This window comes from Mirounga leonina, unplaced genomic scaffold (assembly GCF_011800145.1).
Source record: "Mirounga leonina isolate KUSES-001 unplaced genomic scaffold, KU_Mleo_1.0 Mir_94, whole genome shotgun sequence".
NCBI lineage: Eukaryota > Metazoa > Chordata > Mammalia > Carnivora > Phocidae > Mirounga > Mirounga leonina.
In genome coordinates this window covers 25,203,683-25,221,486 of record NW_023270855.1, presented here as the reverse complement: position 1 = coordinate 25,221,486, position 17,804 = coordinate 25,203,683, and the positions used below count along the sequence as shown (strand labels likewise).

At 37.5% G+C, this 17,804-nt stretch overlaps 1 protein-coding gene across 1 annotated transcript; it reads left to right on the top strand.

The window, feature by feature from the left end:
• The first annotated feature begins 4,794 nt into the window (after positions 1-4,794).
• KBTBD8 (kelch repeat and BTB domain containing 8) lies at positions 4,795-16,881 on the top strand. The gene is made up of 4 exons (XM_034997189.1): positions 4,795-4,978; positions 5,564-5,774; positions 9,894-11,008; positions 13,606-16,881. The coding sequence occupies exons 1-4, from the start codon at positions 4,963-4,965 to the stop codon at positions 14,067-14,069; spliced, it is 1,806 nt and encodes a 601-aa protein (XP_034853080.1). The 5' UTR covers positions 4,795-4,962; the 3' UTR covers positions 14,070-16,881.
• Positions 16,882-17,804: the final 923 nt, after the last annotated feature.

Sequence of the window (17,804 nt, the reverse complement as noted above, 5' to 3'; positions counted from 1 at the left end):
AATAGGGAAGCATAGTCAGCTTAATAAATGTTAATGATTAATCATATATATGCATATTTAAACACTTTATTTAATTATGTAGTGGAAAGATAAAAATACTACATTACTATACCTCCAAATCTATCAGTTTAGTCTGACAAAGTCAAATTACTTTAACAGTGTAACTATTTCCCCTCTGACTTAGATTTTGTTTTCCCATTTCTTGGGGCATAAAAGTATCTCAAACTAATACTAATTGACCATAGTTTGATACAGAACTAGATTGTTTAATGGAGAAAAAAATTCTACAACATCTTATTTTCAATGCTCTTATACCTAGGGACCTTTATATACTGTAATCAACAGAGAGTTGCCTTTGGAGCCAAAGATCTCTATATGACTGTGGACACGTTATTTAAATTCTTTAGGATTAAGTCTCTTCATTTCTAACACTGTTCTTATAAAATTTAATTAAAACATGATATTAAGTGAAATAACTAGGTAACACATAGCCATAGCCAAGTGTTACCTTTTCTTTGTTCAAGCCCTGAATTAAGTCCTATCAGTCTTAAAGTAGGAACGAATTAATGTTTTATCTTGTAGGTCAAGCCAAGATACAGCAAATGGGTAAGAACATACACTATTCCTTTTGTGAATATTTCTGTGTTATATCCTCCATTGATGCCCAGCTGAAATCCCACACCAGCTGGACAAATTCTCGTATCTCTTCTGAAATCCTTGATTTTAATTTTGTGAAATACTTACTTTATTCTAACTACGGGATACCCTCTGTCCTCACTTTTTAGTTGATTTTTCATGTGAATATTGATTTTCACGTGAAAATGTGAATTTTCATGTTTTATCTCAGTGGATAAATCATAAGGTCTTTGAGGTTAGGAATCACACACATATGATTCCTATATACCTTATATCATACACACACACCTTAGTCTAGTCAGGCTGCTATATAGAATCCATAGATTAGTTGGTTTACAAGCAATAGAAATTTCTCACAGTTCTGGAGTCTGGGAAATCTAAGATCAAGGCTCTGGCCGATTTTGTTTCTAGTGAGGTTCCTATCCTGTTTCACGAATGGCTGTCTTCTCTCTATGTCCTCATATGGTGGAAACTCTCTGGGTGTCTTTTATAAGGGCACTAATCCCATTCATAAAGGCTCCACCCTCATAACCTAATCACCTCCCAAGGGCTCTCCCATCAAATACCATCCCACTGGGGATCAGGGTTCAACATGAATTTTGAAGGAACATAAACATTCAGTCTTTATCCTATCTCTATCTCTCTATATAATTGGTAACTATTGTTTTTGATTTCAGGAACATTAGTTTATACACTGCCTGCCCAGAATGCAGACTAGGAGGTGATAATAAATATTTTTGAAGAATTGAATATCCCTGCCACTAGTTTGACAGTCTCTTGTTTTTCATATATATGCTAAATTTCAAACACTTAAGAAGCAAATTAATGTGTTTTATTAACCCTCAGTAGTATCAAATTCAGTGACTCATAAAAGGCAGTCTTCTAGTTCCTACCATGTTGAAGCCTCACATCACCTCAAGGGAATTAAAATTAACATACAGGGGCACCTGGCTGTCTCAGGTGGAAGAGCATGTGACTTTTGATCTTTTTGATCTTGGAGTCATAAGTCTGAGCCCCACATTGGGTGTAGAGATTACTTAAAAATAAATTTTCAAAAATTAAAATAAAGCAGAGGCCAGTAATGTACAATCAAGAAACCTGATGTTACTATCTATTTAGAGTTTGGTATTTAAAAGAAACAAAATCTTATGAAATATATAAGGTTCTAGACATTACAAAAAACCCACTTTTTCAGTATGTGATATTATATGAAATTTATAATCAAATAATAACTTCTGTTGCTTCATTTAAAGCATTAAGTCAGCCAACATGAAAGTCTTTAGCAGGGAAAAACATCACATTTCGCTGTAGCTATAGCCTGAGAAAGATATATATAGAAGGATGTCATTTGTTAAAAGGTAACAGTCACAGGTATTTTCTCTTTACTTTCATTTTATATTGCTCTGGTCAATTTCACAACCTCAGCCGGTACTCAACAGGGAAATTGGAAAACGGCAGAATCGATTTGCAGAGTGATGTCCTCTTTCCTTTATACCTTCTTCATCAGGGTTGCTATCGTTTTTGTGTTGTGTGGTATTAATATCAACAGTAGCCTAGGCATAGCTGATAATTGCTAAAAGTCATTCTCTTAAAGTAGAAGCATAAAAAAAACCCAAAATGAAGCAAGGTGACTATGCGATTTTCTCATTTTCCAAATTTGCTGTTTTCACAATCCTTCATTTCCGCTAGAATTTTAATGTAAAGACTTTCCTACTCTCAACTATGAGTATAACAAACATCTTTCCTTTTAGTTCCTAGGTAATAAATATTAAAATAATAGAGCTCTAAGTATCTAATTTGAACTAAATACAGGTCATTCAAATATCTGGTTTGCTTTTTCAATTTTCATCCTTACTAAATTTTACTTTAAATTGTAAATATATGAGAAATTGCTCCATAGGACAATATAGTACTTAATGCATTAAGAAAACTGGTGTACTTTTGCTGCTGCCTTTCTAGATTGGCAGTAGGTTCTTATAAAATTACAAATTAGAGCTATTTGAAAACAAAGCTGTGGCCTTTGGTTATTTAGTATCAACCCTGAAACAAAATCTCCTTTGTATCCTTAAAGATCATTGAGAATGAATAGTGTGGGACTCTTGGCTCAATTTTTACATCCTCCGCCTTATCCTTTTTTTTAATGCATTTCTAATGATGAGGAAATCTTTACTATGTAATGCCATCTGCCCAGTAGAATGGAGTCTATTTACAGTGTCATATAAATGGCAACCTTGTAATTATAAATGTTCACTTTTTCCCCTATTTATATTTAGATTGGCCTTTGTTCTTTGTATTCTGCCACCCCCGAATTCAGAAATTTTTGTGGGTCAAAGAATCAGAAAACTTCCTTTTAATCAATTAAGCAATATTGTCAAGTCTGTTTGTTCATTAGATGAGAATTAAATGAAAAAGAAAACTGGCCAAATTTCTTAAGGCTTAGATACATGATGAGGACAAAAACAAATCGCAAACAAAATCTATATTTTAACAGGTTTGAAAAGGTTGCCAGATAAAATACAGAACACCCAAGTGAATTTGAATTTTGGATAACAAATATTTTACTTCAGTTATGTCCTAAATATTGCATGTCCTGTATTTTTATTTGCTAAATCTCTAAGGATTGATGCCCTTTTTGTCTTAATATCTTCAACATGGTGAGTGAAGAAACCTCCACCATTTTCATAACTTAGAAAGCAATAGCATTGAGATCATAAAAAAATGGAAATTTAAAGTTCTGAGTAACAGAAGTTAAATCAATTTTATCCATGCAGAGCTGTGCAGACAGGGTTTACAGGGTACAGTCCGGGTGTAGACACAGTGTATATCGGTGTTCGTATATCCCAGCCCCAAGGAAACACCAATTCTTGTTAACTTGACCGGAATTACAGTATTCTGAGTGCTAAAGTTTTCAGCGGAGCTAGGAGAGCTGGATTGTTTTTCATCATTCTCTGTCTTTTTCAATCACAACTTAAATTCCAAATCCTTTATCAAGAAGCTCAACTGTTTGATCTTTTCAGAGTTAGAAAAGCTATGCACACAGACTAACTATATCTTTACTAAAAATTCCTTCCAATTCACTGATACTTACATTTCAGTGGTCTACAAACAGCATTTCCAATGTTAGCTCATCTGTGCCTTACATTTATTATAAAATATTAAGTATCTATAATGTGCCAGGCACCCTGTTACATGCTGGAAATACAACACAAGTAAATCAAAACATGCCAACAGTAAAATTTCTGCTTTCTTTCAAAAAGCTTGCAGCCTGTGAGGCAGATGGAATAGTAATCATTATCCACATGGTACAGGTGAAGGACCTAAGTGCTCAAGAATTACAAGGTCTTATCTAAGTTCACATATTTAGTAAGGAAAGAACCAGGGCTTCAGTAAGGGTGCCTGGTTCAGGCTCAGGGCACCCTCCAATATTTCTTCAAAGGAAATCTCAGACTATTTAGTATCCAGTTCCCAGGAGCAAAAAAGGAAAGCATCTTGAATCCTTCCATACTGTTCACGCGCTCTTAAAAGTGGAACAGGTGTTCTCTGGGTGTTGGAGAAAAGCAAGGCATGAGTGGGAGTTAAAGATCCTGAGCAGCCGTTGTAACCAGACCCAATTAATCTGGAGAAACCAGAGCTCTCGGCCAAGGCGATGCTATTTCAATTGGGTGTCACAGGTGACTCATCAGAGATGGCTTGCTTTTGGGCCTCCTGATATTTTACTTCAGGGTGGAGTGTCAGATTTCCTTCGCATTTTTGGACAACAGCCCTCTTGTCCATTTCCAAATTTTTCTGGTTTCACAGCCCTCACGCAGAGTCCGTTTTCATACCAGAAACTAGTCACCGGCGAGAGGTTTAGAGAATGAAGAACAAGGTAAAAAAAAAATAAATAAATAAAGAGCCGGGGCCCTGGAGAGAGGCCGAAAATGGGGAAATTTGCACTTCAAGAGCTTTCCCTACCCTAGCCCCTCAGAATGACAGCTCTCCTCAGCCAGAAGACTACCTCTCCCGGCAGGCACTGCGCGCCCCACAGACACAGGCTGGCGAGTTCCCAGCTCTCCACCTCCGCCACGACCAGCCAATAAGAATCACCTGCGTAGGCCTCCGCCCTACTCGGACCACGCGGGAGCGGGGGCAACAAAACTACACTTCCCGAAAGGCCTTGCGCACACCATGGCCAATAGGAACACGGAACTCGGAGGCTAGGGGCGGAGCCGGATGCATAGGCCACCCCATTGGCCAGGTGAAGCTTAGAAGAGCCGGAACCCGGGAGCGAGAGAAGCGAAATGACATTTCCTCTTTAAATAGCTGGAGCCGGGGCCCCGTGGAGAAATGGCCGCGTCGGCAGGTGGGTCTAGTGGTGGCTAGGGAGGTGTGTTGCGGGGGAGGTGGGCCGGGGTCCAGGCTCAGGTTGCGAGCTGAGGAGGTGGCGATGAAGAGCCGGAGAGAAGGATGGGGAGGTGGAGAGGGATGAGGGGAGGGAGGATGGATGGCGTGGAGGGCGGTGGGCGGTCCGGCCGGGCAGCGATGGGGAGGCCGGGTACCCGCCGCCACTCTGACCAGTTCAGCAGGCGGTTGAGGGGGGCACTGGCGGCCGCCATCCATCGAACTTCCCTCGTGAGGCTTCTGCCCTCCGCTCTTGGCTGGGACGTTCTGGCTCTCGGCGGAGTCGCCGCAGACACCGCGCCTGTTCTGCCCGCAGCGTCCCTCCGCGAGCACGGGGCATCGGGCTCGCCGGGCTCCGGAGGAGCAAGCTGGGCTTTGAACTTGCATCGCAGCTCTCTCTCTCTCCCAGCTCTCACCCCGCGGCCCCATTTGGTGGTGTATATATACATGTATGTATTTTTGTAGGCGGGGAGTACGGCGGGTAGGGGGAAGCGTGAACGCCGTAACTGGCTCCGAACTTCTCGTGGTTGTACGATTTTTCTCCTAGATTTAAGTAAGTCTTCCCCAACACCGAATGGGATTCCATCTTCAGACACAGCCAACGATGCCATGGACCCCTTGCATGCGTGCAGTATTCTTAAGCAACTCAAAACAATGTACGATGAAGGACAGTTGACAGACATTGTAGTGGAAGTGGATCACGGGAAAACATTTTCCTGTCATAGAAACGTTCTTGCTGCAATCAGCCCTTACTTCAGGTATGACGATGGTAGAAACTCTGTTGGTATCTTCATCGAGTTCCCTTTCTTTACCCCTCAGGGTTGCCCACTTGATTATAAAACGGAAATGAGACCATTAAATGAAACCAATGAGTTTGTTTCCTGAGAATGAATAACAGGCCCTATTTATTGAGCCCTGGTTTTTGACTTGACAGATTCTTATAGGATTCAGGTCGTTGATTTTTAAGTAGTATATTTTTGTTTGTTTCAGGTATATAACTACAAAGTCTAGACTCGTGCTGCTCAGTCATTGTTTTAAATTAAATAAAATAAAAAATTCAGTTCCTGGGCGCCTGGGTGGCTCAGTGGGTTAAGCGACTGCCTTCGGCTCCGGTCATGATCCTGGAGTCCCGGGATCGAGTTCCACATTGGGCTCCCTGCTCAGCGGGGGGGTCTGCTTCTCCCTCTGACCCTCTTCCCTCTCGTGCTCTCTCTCTCTCATTCTCTCTCTCTCAAATAAATAAATAAATAAAATCTTAAAAAAAAAAATTCAGTTCCTCAGGCAAACTAACCACATTTAAAGTGCCCAGTAGCCACATGGAGGTAGTAGCTGCCCGTTGTACAGCCCAGTTATAGAGCATTTCCATCACTGAAAGTTTTAGTGGACGGTGCTGATATCGAATTTGTTCCAAAAATTTATCCATGAGGCGTAGTTCTCTGGTGACTGTAACTCTTAGAATTTAAAACATAGTAGTGCATTCTTTTGAAAACAAATTACCATTCAGTAGATTGTTTTAATGCCATGGGGGTTAAAGCAATGAAATAAAAATGAATGAATGTATCTTGGGCTTCAGATTAATGATTATTTCCATGATTTCCAGAAGTGTTTTTAAGCTTTCATTTTCATTAAATTCTTCTTTGTGTATCAAAACGTTGGAACGGTAAAATTTCAAAACTGGGGTTTAACAAAGAATTTCATACTTTGAGGAGAGATCACTGATAAAGACAATTTCCTGCTTGAATTTAACTTCCTTTGTTTCAAGTGCTCACTTTTTTAAGCCTTTCGGTGTTCAAAAATGGTGCCTGATGACAGTGAGATCATCTCAACTACACTCTAAAGGCGTTTTTTTGTTTTTGTTTTTTCTTTTGAAGGTGCTTACCTTTATAGGGCATATAGCAGTATAATGTTCCAGACAGTAGTTTCTGGTTCCTCTTTCTCAGAATACTGGGTTAAATATAGTCACTTCAGTCTGATGCTTATGATGTAACCATTTAGACTTGCCTAGGGATAGGTCATTGGACTGTTAAGTATTAACCATCACAAGGGAGTGAGCTGGAAGGAAAAAAAGAAGAAACTCATATACACAGAAGGTATGAAGTTTGGCCTGGTAATGGAAACTACTGGTGGGATTCGCTTATCCAGACTATTCGTTAGATATGGTTAGTTCATCTGTGCATTTAAATATATGTCATAATTACTACTTACCAAGTTCTGGGCTAAGCTTACTTTACATATATTGCTTTATATATCTTTACCATTCTGTCTCTGCACAGTTATTCCCATTTTACATGTGAAAAACTGAGGTTTGGGCAAGTTAAATGACCTACCTAAATCATCTAACTACTAAGTGGCAGAGGCTGGATTTGATTCCAAGTCAGGCTTCTTAGTCACTGTTAGGACTTTTAATGAACAAGAGTAGGTCCCTTTAAAGTTGCCTTTGAGAAGTTTCTATTGTATATTAGATTTGAATAGTTTAAAAAAAATTGAAACTTGAAAGTAAAAATGCCTGTATTTTACTGAAATTTTATACTCTGGCTTGTAATTAAAATTAGTTTGAAGACTTAGACAAATCACTTTAAAAGAAGTATGCTACAGTAGATTTTCTTAATTACAAGAAATTAAGGAAATGGTTAGAAAACTTCCTAAGCATAAGATACATGAATTCAGATGAAGGTATTTGGCTAAAAAACTCAAGGATTAGGTTCTTATCTCTTGCTAGACGTTTTTGTACAGAAGTTTCTTGGCACTGATGCTGCTCCTTATGTGAGATCTAGGAAGACGTACTTAATAGTTTCTAAGTCTTGCATCACTGGTGGAAAAAAATAAAAATAGCTTGAAATCTGGCATGGCTGTTTCATGATCCCAGTGACTTGTCAGAATTAAAATTTGCATGATTATTGGAAACTTTCTACTGCTGGGATTTTGTGCGAGGAAATGATCCCTCTTTATGTGGCATTTACAGAAGGATCCTGTTAGAACAGAGGAGAGCTCATAAAGTGTCACACTGCTCCTGTGTGTGAGGCCAGCCTATTCAAGTCAGTAGAGTTCCCATGATAAAGGGGTATGTGGTAATGTTCTCCTTTGGGAGTTAATCTTTGCCTAATGAAGGGCTTTATTTTTCTTTTTAATTGGTAGATGTATGTATAGCTGTGTTTTTCAGCACCTGAAATGCAAAACCAGCTCATACATTGGGAGATCTAGTTTTCAATCATGAAAAAAAGCCTGTGTGATATTAAGCTTAAAATTTATGTTGTAGAAGTCAAAGTAGGACTCAGAGATGGTTCATCCAGGTAGCAGGCTGGATCCTTGTACCCATGTATATCCCCATGTTTCTCATTGTATTTTAAAATTAACTGTTTAAGGATATATTTTTTTTATAACCTAGCACTTCAAAATGAGAGGGGTCTGGATCTGTATAAAGAACTTTATCACCAATGTCAGGTCAGTTTCTTCAACAGACATTTAGTAAGCACCCTAGGGCACACAACCCTTTTCCCAAAAGGCTTTTTAAAAGAACTTTGATTTGATTTTTATATTTAATTTTAAGAACAGCCTAGAAAGAAACCTTAAGGGGGGGGGAAGGCAAATGATATATATAAAGGACTAATAGTAAAATACAGAGCCAGGCTTTTGGCTACTTAATGTTTTGCCCAAGAAAGTCCCATAAATGCACAGATATTTTAAATTAGAATTAAGTAAGTGTATAAATAAATAAATTTGCTTTCAAAGGCAAAAGCTTGGGATTTTCAAAACCATTATCTCCAAAGCATCAATTAATTCTTAAACTCTCTTTAGAAGTATGCATTCTATTAACCCTACTATAATCTTTATTTATATTCAGATATACATAGGTAAAATATGGTAGCTTTGAGAAAATTGAGTATATTTCTTTACGTAAAGGTTTTCAAAATGTCCAAGAGAAAGTGAGTGGCTCTTTTTTTTTTTTAAAGATTTTATTTGAGAGAGAGAGAGAGTGAGAGAGGGAACACAAGCAGGGGGAGTGGGAGGGAGAAGCAGGCTTCCTGCAGAGCAGGGAACCCTTGACACGGGGCTCAATCTCAGGACCCCAGGATCATGACCCAAGCCGAGGGCAGACACTTAACAACTGAGCCACCCAGGCACCCCTGAAGTGATGTTCTTTATATTCCTTATAATGATTAAGGAAGCATTCAAAAGATCATAGTTTTAAAAGGAAGTAGGTAGAGAATATGAACTTCTGAAGAACATCTTGTCTTTCTGAGATCAAATTTTTAAAGATATATTTCAGGGACAAGTTGCCTTGTACATTTCCACTGGGACATGAAAAGTTTAATCAGACAGTCTATATATGCTAATGTGTCACACTGACACCTATAGGTATTAAATTTTCTGATTATTCTGGTGAGTTAAGATCTCAAGTCCATAAGGCAACTTGACCAGAAGCCTGGATAGGGGCTCTAAGGAAAATAAGGTGTCCTGGAATATTCCATGCCATCTTTCAGTGTGCTTTAATTAGGTATACTCTCTTTTTTTCAGTGTTGGCATAAAGCGGATGTGATATGATGAGCACTGGGGGTTATATGCAACTGTTGAATTATTGAACTCTATGTCTGAAACTAATGATATACTATATGTTGGCTAATTGAATTTAAATTTAAAAAAAATGAAAAAGAAAAAAAGCGGACTGGCCCTGAGAATAGAATTTTTGAGATTAGCTAGATTGAATTCTTATGCTAGATGATCAGCTTTTACCCCCATTCAGAATATCAGGAAACACATTAGGAAGGATTTTTCAGTCTCCAAGGTTATCTTTGTGGTAACTGTATACTTTAAAAAACTTGTCACAATAATTTTTATTTGGAGTGCACATACACTATTAACCACTCTTTCCTTCCTAGATCCATGTTCACTAGCGGCCTTACAGAAAGTACTCAAAAAGAAGTTCGAATAGTTGGTGTTGAAGCTGAATCAATGGATTTAGTGTTGAACTATGCCTACACCTCCAGAGTGGTTCTGACAGAGGCCAATGTTCAAGCCTTGTTCACTGCAGCTAGCATCTTCCAGATTCCTTCCATCCAAGACCAATGTGCTAAGTACATGATCAGTCATTTAGACCCACAGAATTCTATTGGGGTCTTCATCTTTGCTGATCATTACGGTCATCAGGAACTCGGAGATCGATCAAAAGAATACATTCGTAAAAAGTTCCTGTGTGTCACCAAAGAACAAGAGTTTCTCCAGTTGACAAAAGATCAACTGATAAGTATCCTAGACAGTGATGATTTAAATGTAGCCCGAGAAGAGCATGTTTATGAAAGCATCGTAAGGTGGTTTGAACATGAACAGAATGAAAGAGAAGCGCATCTTCCAGAAATTTTTGCCAAATGCATACGTTTTCCTCTGATGGAAGATGCCTTTATAGAGAAAATTCCACCTCAGTTTGCACAGGCTGTCGCCAAAAGCTGTGTAGAAAAGGGCCCATCCAATACCAATGGCTGCACACAGAGACTTGGAATGACTGCATCTGAAATGATCATATGTTTTGATGCTGCCCACAAACACTCAGGAAAGAAGCAAACAGTGCCTTGTCTAGATATCGTCACAGGAAAAGTGTTTAAGCTATGCAAACCACCAAATGATCTAAGAGAAGTTGGGATCCTTGTATCGCCAGATAATGACATTTACATTGCAGGAGGGTACCGGCCCAGCAGCAGCGAGGTCTCCATCGACCATAAGGCAGAAAATGATTTCTGGATGTATGACCATTCCACCAATAGGTGGCTTTCCAAACCCCCCTTGCTGCGAGCCAGAATAGGCTGCAAACTGGTGTATTGCTGTGGTAAGATGTATGCAATTGGAGGTCGTGTTTATGAAGGTGACGGGAGAAACTCACTGAAATCCGTGGAGTGCTATGACAGCAGAGAGAATTGCTGGACCAGCGTTTGCGCAATGCCTGTTGCAATGGAGTTTCATAACGCTGTGGAGTACAAAGAGAAGATCTATGTTTTACAGGGTAGGTGCCTGACTGGTTTATTCTCCAGGAGAGGGGAGCAGGACAAACGTGGTTTCCTTACTTATACTAAAACAGATGTTTGTTCTTAATTGAGACTCCTCTGGCTTTCTTATCATAAACTGTTTGTTGCAACAGTCTGTTCTTTAAAGGATGTATAAAGGCAATAAACTTCTGAATCAAAAAAGGCAGGCATCTTTAAGTTACTAAAATGCTCCTGTAAGTTTTTTATGTTCTTACTGTGTTTTGACATCATGGAGGATAAGTATTTTTGAAAACGTAATTTAGTGAATCCTAGTTCAGCGTTTTGGGAGGACATTCAGAGCCATTTTTAAGACTCTAAGCTTGATACAAGACTGTTTTACTCTTCAGTAATACATAATCAAGAGATGTTGTAGCAGCTATTTTTTATGGAACTTACGGGATTAGTTTAAAAGAGAAAAAAGGACAAAGAATTTTGTGATAAGCCTTACGATTGCAAAGGTTATGAAACTTAATTATAAAGAGTTTGAAATTACAGTCTTTAGATTTTAATTTCACTGCAGCATATGATACCTTCCATAATATGTTTTCAAGTTTTTTCACTGAAAAGATTTGAGATGTTACCTTTTTCTTTACATTTGCTATTATAAAAGGGACTATCTAATATACTTAGCTTTAAAAAGTTTTTTAAACTGTTGAAGGCTAGTATTCTGGCAAAGATCATGTAGTAGGAGTAGAAAGAAGGACCAAGTAAGTATAAATAAGATACTTGATCCATGGTTCTAATTAGTGATAACTAATGTTTTCCCTGTGTTTGGTTTCTTAAACATTTTAGTTGCCTGAATGTTGAAAACAGTGATGATAATGCCAACATCCTTATTCCTCTTTTGGGTTTCTTAATTGCTTATATATGTTTTCCTCACACTATTACTTTAATAAAACAAGAAAAAAGGGACGATTCCTGTGTAAATACACGATTTTTTTTTTTTTAGCTCTTATACCATTTAGAGGAATATGTTCTTTGCTCTCATCTTTTATTTGACTAGAAATGCCTGAACGCATTTGTTTAAACTTCAATATCAAGTTAATTCTCCAAAAGGAGTATCACTAGGTAGTGATACTTTATTTTAGTTAAATAGAAGCACAGGCATGATTAGGTTTGTTGGTCTTGCTGAATAATGGAATATAAGACTGGATGTATAATCTGTCCAGTATGGTTGGATAGGTTATATCATTCAATATGATGATGCTTTGCTACATACATTTTGGTCTTGCTGGCTAACCAGTTGATAGAGAGAATCAATTAAAAGACTTCCAATTGGAAGGTAAAGGTTATGTATTAATGTAAATAATAAAGCAAAGTAACAACAAATTAATAGAATTTCAGGGCTAGAATGAACATTGCTTAATCCAAGGTTATATTTTATATAAGAGGAATCTGAGGCTCTAAAAGTTTTCTTAATTGCCTATCTGGTTTAAGTTATTAAGAGGACTTTAGATTTTAAAAATTAGCTTTTTTTGTGAGTCATCTTTTTATAAGAAATTTGTAGAGAGGTAGTACATGTTAGAAACTTTTATTTTCTATTGTCTTTTTAAGAATCCTGTTAAAAGTCAATGAGGGAAGGTAATGCACAACCAAAACCTGGTGGTTTAACAAGCTCTTCTAAGAAAAATTCAAATTATAGTGTCACTATTATTAAGTAGGCAGTTAAATTTGTAGATAAGAGTAAATCTAGTTCAAAACAGTTTTGAAGCTCAATTTAGAAGTAGGTATTTCTAATCTAAACAAAGCCTCTTTATATAAATAAAGTTGACATAAATAGTTAGAGGCTTATGCTGTACTATGTGTGGCTATTGGAGTATCATTTAATCTGTTCCTAAAAGATCCAGATTTTTAAATCAAGGATTTTATACCAATGTTACAACTAACGAAATTCTTGTAAATCTTCACTAATTTAATTATTTTGGACATTTTTATATAGGCAGTCTGACTCAGCACACCCTTTTATCATCAAAATAGAATTGAAAGTGACCCAAAGTCAACTCCATGAACTGTGTGTTTTCTATCATATTAAAGCCATGCTTTCTCCTCTTAAGTATTTATCTTTGCATTATAGCAGCACTAAAGTAAACATATTAGTGGCCCATAGACATAAATCTGAACAATTCCATGTGCTATTTTCTAACTAAATAATTAGCACATAAATGTGTAGTGGCCTATTCATGATGAAGCTGTATGCATACTTTGATCCTACCGCTAACCATTAGTGATAGTGCTTTTTTAGAGCTGGCTTAAAATATATTTTTCTGAAATATACAAGTGTATAGAATAAATGGAGCCAAGCGCTCAACTATTATTCTGCCTTCAAGCCAAAGTAACTCCTTATACCTCCCTATTACGAACCCTCTAATTCAGGTTGACTATTATGTTATGTTCTGCCATGGAATTAAGAAATTTTAGGCTATTTTATACTATATAATGTATCTCTGGAGATTATACAAGAAATATTTTAGAAAGTGAAATATTTGGAAAATTACACTTTTCAACATATAACCAAAAAGAAACATATAAATGTACATATTCTTGTTTTCCTTTCTTTCTTTTTTTTTTTTTTTAGGAGAATTTTTCCTCTTCTATGAGCCTCAAAAAGACTACTGGGGTTTTTTAACCCCCATGACTGTGCCTAGAATCCAGGGCTTAGCAGCTGTATACAAGGACTCTATCTACTACATAGCTGGAACCTGTGGAAATCATCAACGTATGTTTACTGTAGAAGCCTATGATATTGAGCTAAATCAATGGACTCGGAAGAAGGACTTTCCATGTGATGAGTCCATAAATCCGTACCTTAAACTGGTACTTTTCCAGAATAAACTGCACTTATTTGTTCGAGCTACTCAAGTGACCGTTGAAGAACATGTCTTCAGAACCAGCAGGAAAAATTCCCTTTACCAATACGATGACATCACTGACCAATGGATGAAAGTATACGAGACCCCAGACAGGCTCTGGGACCTTGGCCGGCATTTTGAATGTGCTGTTGCTAAACTCTATCCTCAGTGTCTTCAGAAAGTACTTTAATGAGTAGCAGGCCTTAGTGAGCTCACTGGCATCTTGTGCTTGGGGAAACTTCAGTCTTTCATGATCCAAGAAGTGCTGTCAGTATTTAAGAAGCTGAGAGAGTTTGTACATGGCAATGGGTGCTCTTAAAGATTGCGGTGTAAGGAGTGATTTCTTTTCATCCTTGTGATGTTTTCATTTCATTAAGCAAAAGGTAACAAAGTGCAATTATCAGCCTTTTTTTTTTTTCTGGTATAAAAGTAATCATTTTCATTCTAGAATTTTGTGGTAATTCATCACTGAGATACCAGATGAATCAACAACTATGCACTCTTATAAGAGCAGTTAGGGTATTATGGTTAGAGACATCCAAACTAGTCTGATGTGACTTTTTATTTTAAATACGGGTAAAAATTTGAGGCAATATCACTAGGCCTTTAGCTGTGACCTCTCCAACACAGAGAAGCACTAACTTAGATCCTCATTCTCTCTATATATTTGTGTACTGTTTTCAAGTGTACTGAGATTTAAATGTGTTTTTAGCGTAGGTTGAAGGAAAACAAATATGTCTGAGAAAGAGCTTTTAGTCTGATTGTTTCATATTTCCCATGTAACTTTAAGTTAAGCTAAAGTTTTAGGGTAGCAGGTTTTTTTTGTTGTTGTTGATAACTTTTTCAAGTGCTCACACTGTCTCATTATTTACAAATCCCGAAAAGGGCTTACATTCACAGGTGGCTGGTGCTAGTATAAGTGAATTCATGTGTCTTTCTAGATAGGTTTAAATTGTCTGAGCCTGTGCTTACCTTTCAAGTTGGTATGCTGGTTTCGTGGCATAGTACTTTACCTGTTGAACTCCTGTGATTTCACAAGATTCTCTGCTTACGTGATAGCAAGATCTCTAACTGGACTCAGTTTTAGAATAATGAGAACATGACACTCAGTTTGCACTAACACGGGCCATTTTGTTGCCCTACCTCCTTTCCCATCTTCCCCCCCCCCCCCCATCCCCTCATTATCGGTACAGTGAAAGGTAACTTATTTCTCTTCTGCACAGAGCATAATGTGAAGTTTTATACCTGCTTTTACAATTTTGTTTTCTAAAAACTTAAAACTCCTGCAGTGGTCTAATTTAATGGCTTTTAAGTTACATATGACCATTAAAACCTCACTTTTTTTTTGTTTTCTCATTTTTGCACTTAATAGTAATGTATATTTTTACATTGAAAACCTTGTTCTAGCTGAAGGTGATTGAGAAGGAAAGGGTGAGTGAGTAGAACCATAGCATTGTAGGTACTAAATCACTTTTCATATTGAGTGGATGAATTTCTAACAATCAATAATAGTAATAAAAAGGTAATAGTACTATAAAGGACAAACCAACTCATTTGTAATAATCTAAGGTGGATATTTGGATCAGTAACTTGTTTTTTTACTATGCCTAGAATAATTGATAAAGGATATAGGGATAGCCCAGAGTCTATCCTCAAGTAGAACATTTTGATTCTCTTAAAGAAAACAGACTGGCATGGTTTGTATTAAAAACTCTTGCACAAATTGTAATGTGATACTGTGAAACAAATTTAAAACATTGCCTCTTTGCATCACATACCTCGTTTTTCAGAAACTTTCCAAACTGCTTGTCCTTGACCTCTACAAGTAAGGAACGTTTTCTGAAGCAGAATTTAAAGTGGACAGCATTTATAGAATTAACATTTTAAAATCTAGTCTTAGGAAGTTGGATATGTGGTTTCTTATTGGCCTTGATAATATGTCTATAATCTCTTTATAACCTTTGTCAACCACCTGTTTTTTTCTCTCTAGTTTTTCTTTATCTACATGTTGTTGTGGGGCTTTTGCTGTGAGTGTTTTGAAGCGTCTTTCCAGTGTTGCATTGCGGAGGGGAGGAGAAAACAAAACTAACTTTTGCAAGAGATGTGCATGTAATTTATTTTTGAAAGCTTTGTTGAATATCTAAGGTTTTCTGCCGCTTTTTGACAATCTTCTGTATTTATTTAGAAAAATGTGTTACTTGAAAACATGACATAGAACAGTGAGTTAACAATTTACATGTGCCGTGTGATCTATAGGAGTATAATATACTGTGGCTAATTCTTCATCTGCACAACAGTTGATCCTTTGCTATAACCATTTACATTGGGAGTGTGATCTAAGTATAGTGTGTCAAAGCCAACGTTTAGAATTTGCTACGAGGGTAGAATATATATTGAATTTTGTACGAAGAACTATTTGTTTAAGTTATATAACTGGGATATTTTGCCACTTTTTAAAATGATTTCAGAAGAGATCCTAGAGAGCTAAGATTAGTAATTTGTGTGGGTTTATATGTTTAGATATTTAAGGTACATTTGCATAGTATGATGAGAATATAAGTAAAAGGCACAATGGGGACTACAGAATTAAAATATAGGCTAACATATGCCAGTCCCACTTGAACTTTGTTTTTGCATTTGAAGAATGTATTTAGCACTTTCCTATATATTTTTTACACATTGAAAACTGGACTTGGTATAGCTATGTTATAGGAAAGTAGAACTGTATTCTTTATTTTCCACCCTCGTTTTCTGTTATCCTACAAAGTTGATGCTTAGGCATCAGGCTGATTTCACTGGTGCATGAGGAGAAGTGGGTGTGCTGTGCAAGGAATCAGATTCCTTCCCTATGTGAAGCAGTTTCAAATGGCATTCAATGTTCAGTGCTCAGGTATGGAGTAAGTACTGTAGTCCTTTGGGGGCAAATGTGTAGATATTTTTAAACATTTTGCCATAATTGCACAATTTTTTGCATTTTTACCTGATGGCATTGTTTCTTATAATAAAATCTTTTCTCACTAAAAACTTCCACTGTTGTAACTTGACCTCTGACTAGTGAGTTCCACAGAATTAAAAGTTGGTGAAAAACATGAAATACCTTCTGTCATAGTAGAATGGAATAAGATTTTAATCTATCAAGTATTTGGCCTCTGGTACAAAATGAACTGGTTAATATCACCTAACATAATGCTCTTTAAATTCCAAAGCAAGCTTGCTTATAGCAGTAATTCCTTTGTTTGCTTTGCTTTGGCCTAAACTTTTGTTATTCTACTCCTCTCTCATACTTCACATCCAATCCGTCAGAAAATCCTGTCCCTTCTTCAAAATATACCTAGACTCCGACCACATACCACTGTGCACCACTGCCACCGGAGTCTAAACTAGCCTATCTTGTCTGCCTTCTTCACCCTTGACTGGTTGTAACCTATTCTGTTCTCCACACAGTAGCCAGAGTGATCCTGTTCAAACACAAGTCAGATGACATCCCTCTTCTGCTCAAACCGGAGCAGAAGGAGATGGCTTCCCATCTCCTCTGGTGTGAGAGCCAGACTCCTTCCTTAAATGATCTACACCTCACAACCCCACCCCTTGCACTTCATCTACCATTCCCCCAGCTCACTCTATTCCAGCCTCACGGACTGCTGTTCCTGAAGCACGCCAAGCCCTTCCAACATCACTGCCTTTGTCTTTGCTGTGTCTTTTGCCAAGGAAGCCCTAACAACTCACTTTACTCGAGCCACTATTAAAATTCCAGACAGGACTTCCCTAATCACCTTATGGAAAACTGAACACTCCCAACTCCGCTCGTATACACACCACCTGTCCTTTCCTGCTTTATTTTTCACATATCTACCCCTATTGAAATGTAAGCTCCATGAAAGCAAGGGATTTGTTCTGTTCAGATCTGAGCCTAGCATATACTAGG

Coding starts and splice junctions, on each gene's coding strand:
- KBTBD8 (XM_034997189.1), top strand. Junction 5,775..9,893: donor GCAATCAGCCCTTACTTCAG/GTATGACGATGG, acceptor TTTCCTTCCTAG/ATCCATGTTCACTAGCGGCC. Junction 11,009..13,605: donor GAAGATCTATGTTTTACAGG/GTAGGTGCCTGA, acceptor TTTTTTTTTTAG/GAGAATTTTTCCTCTTCTAT.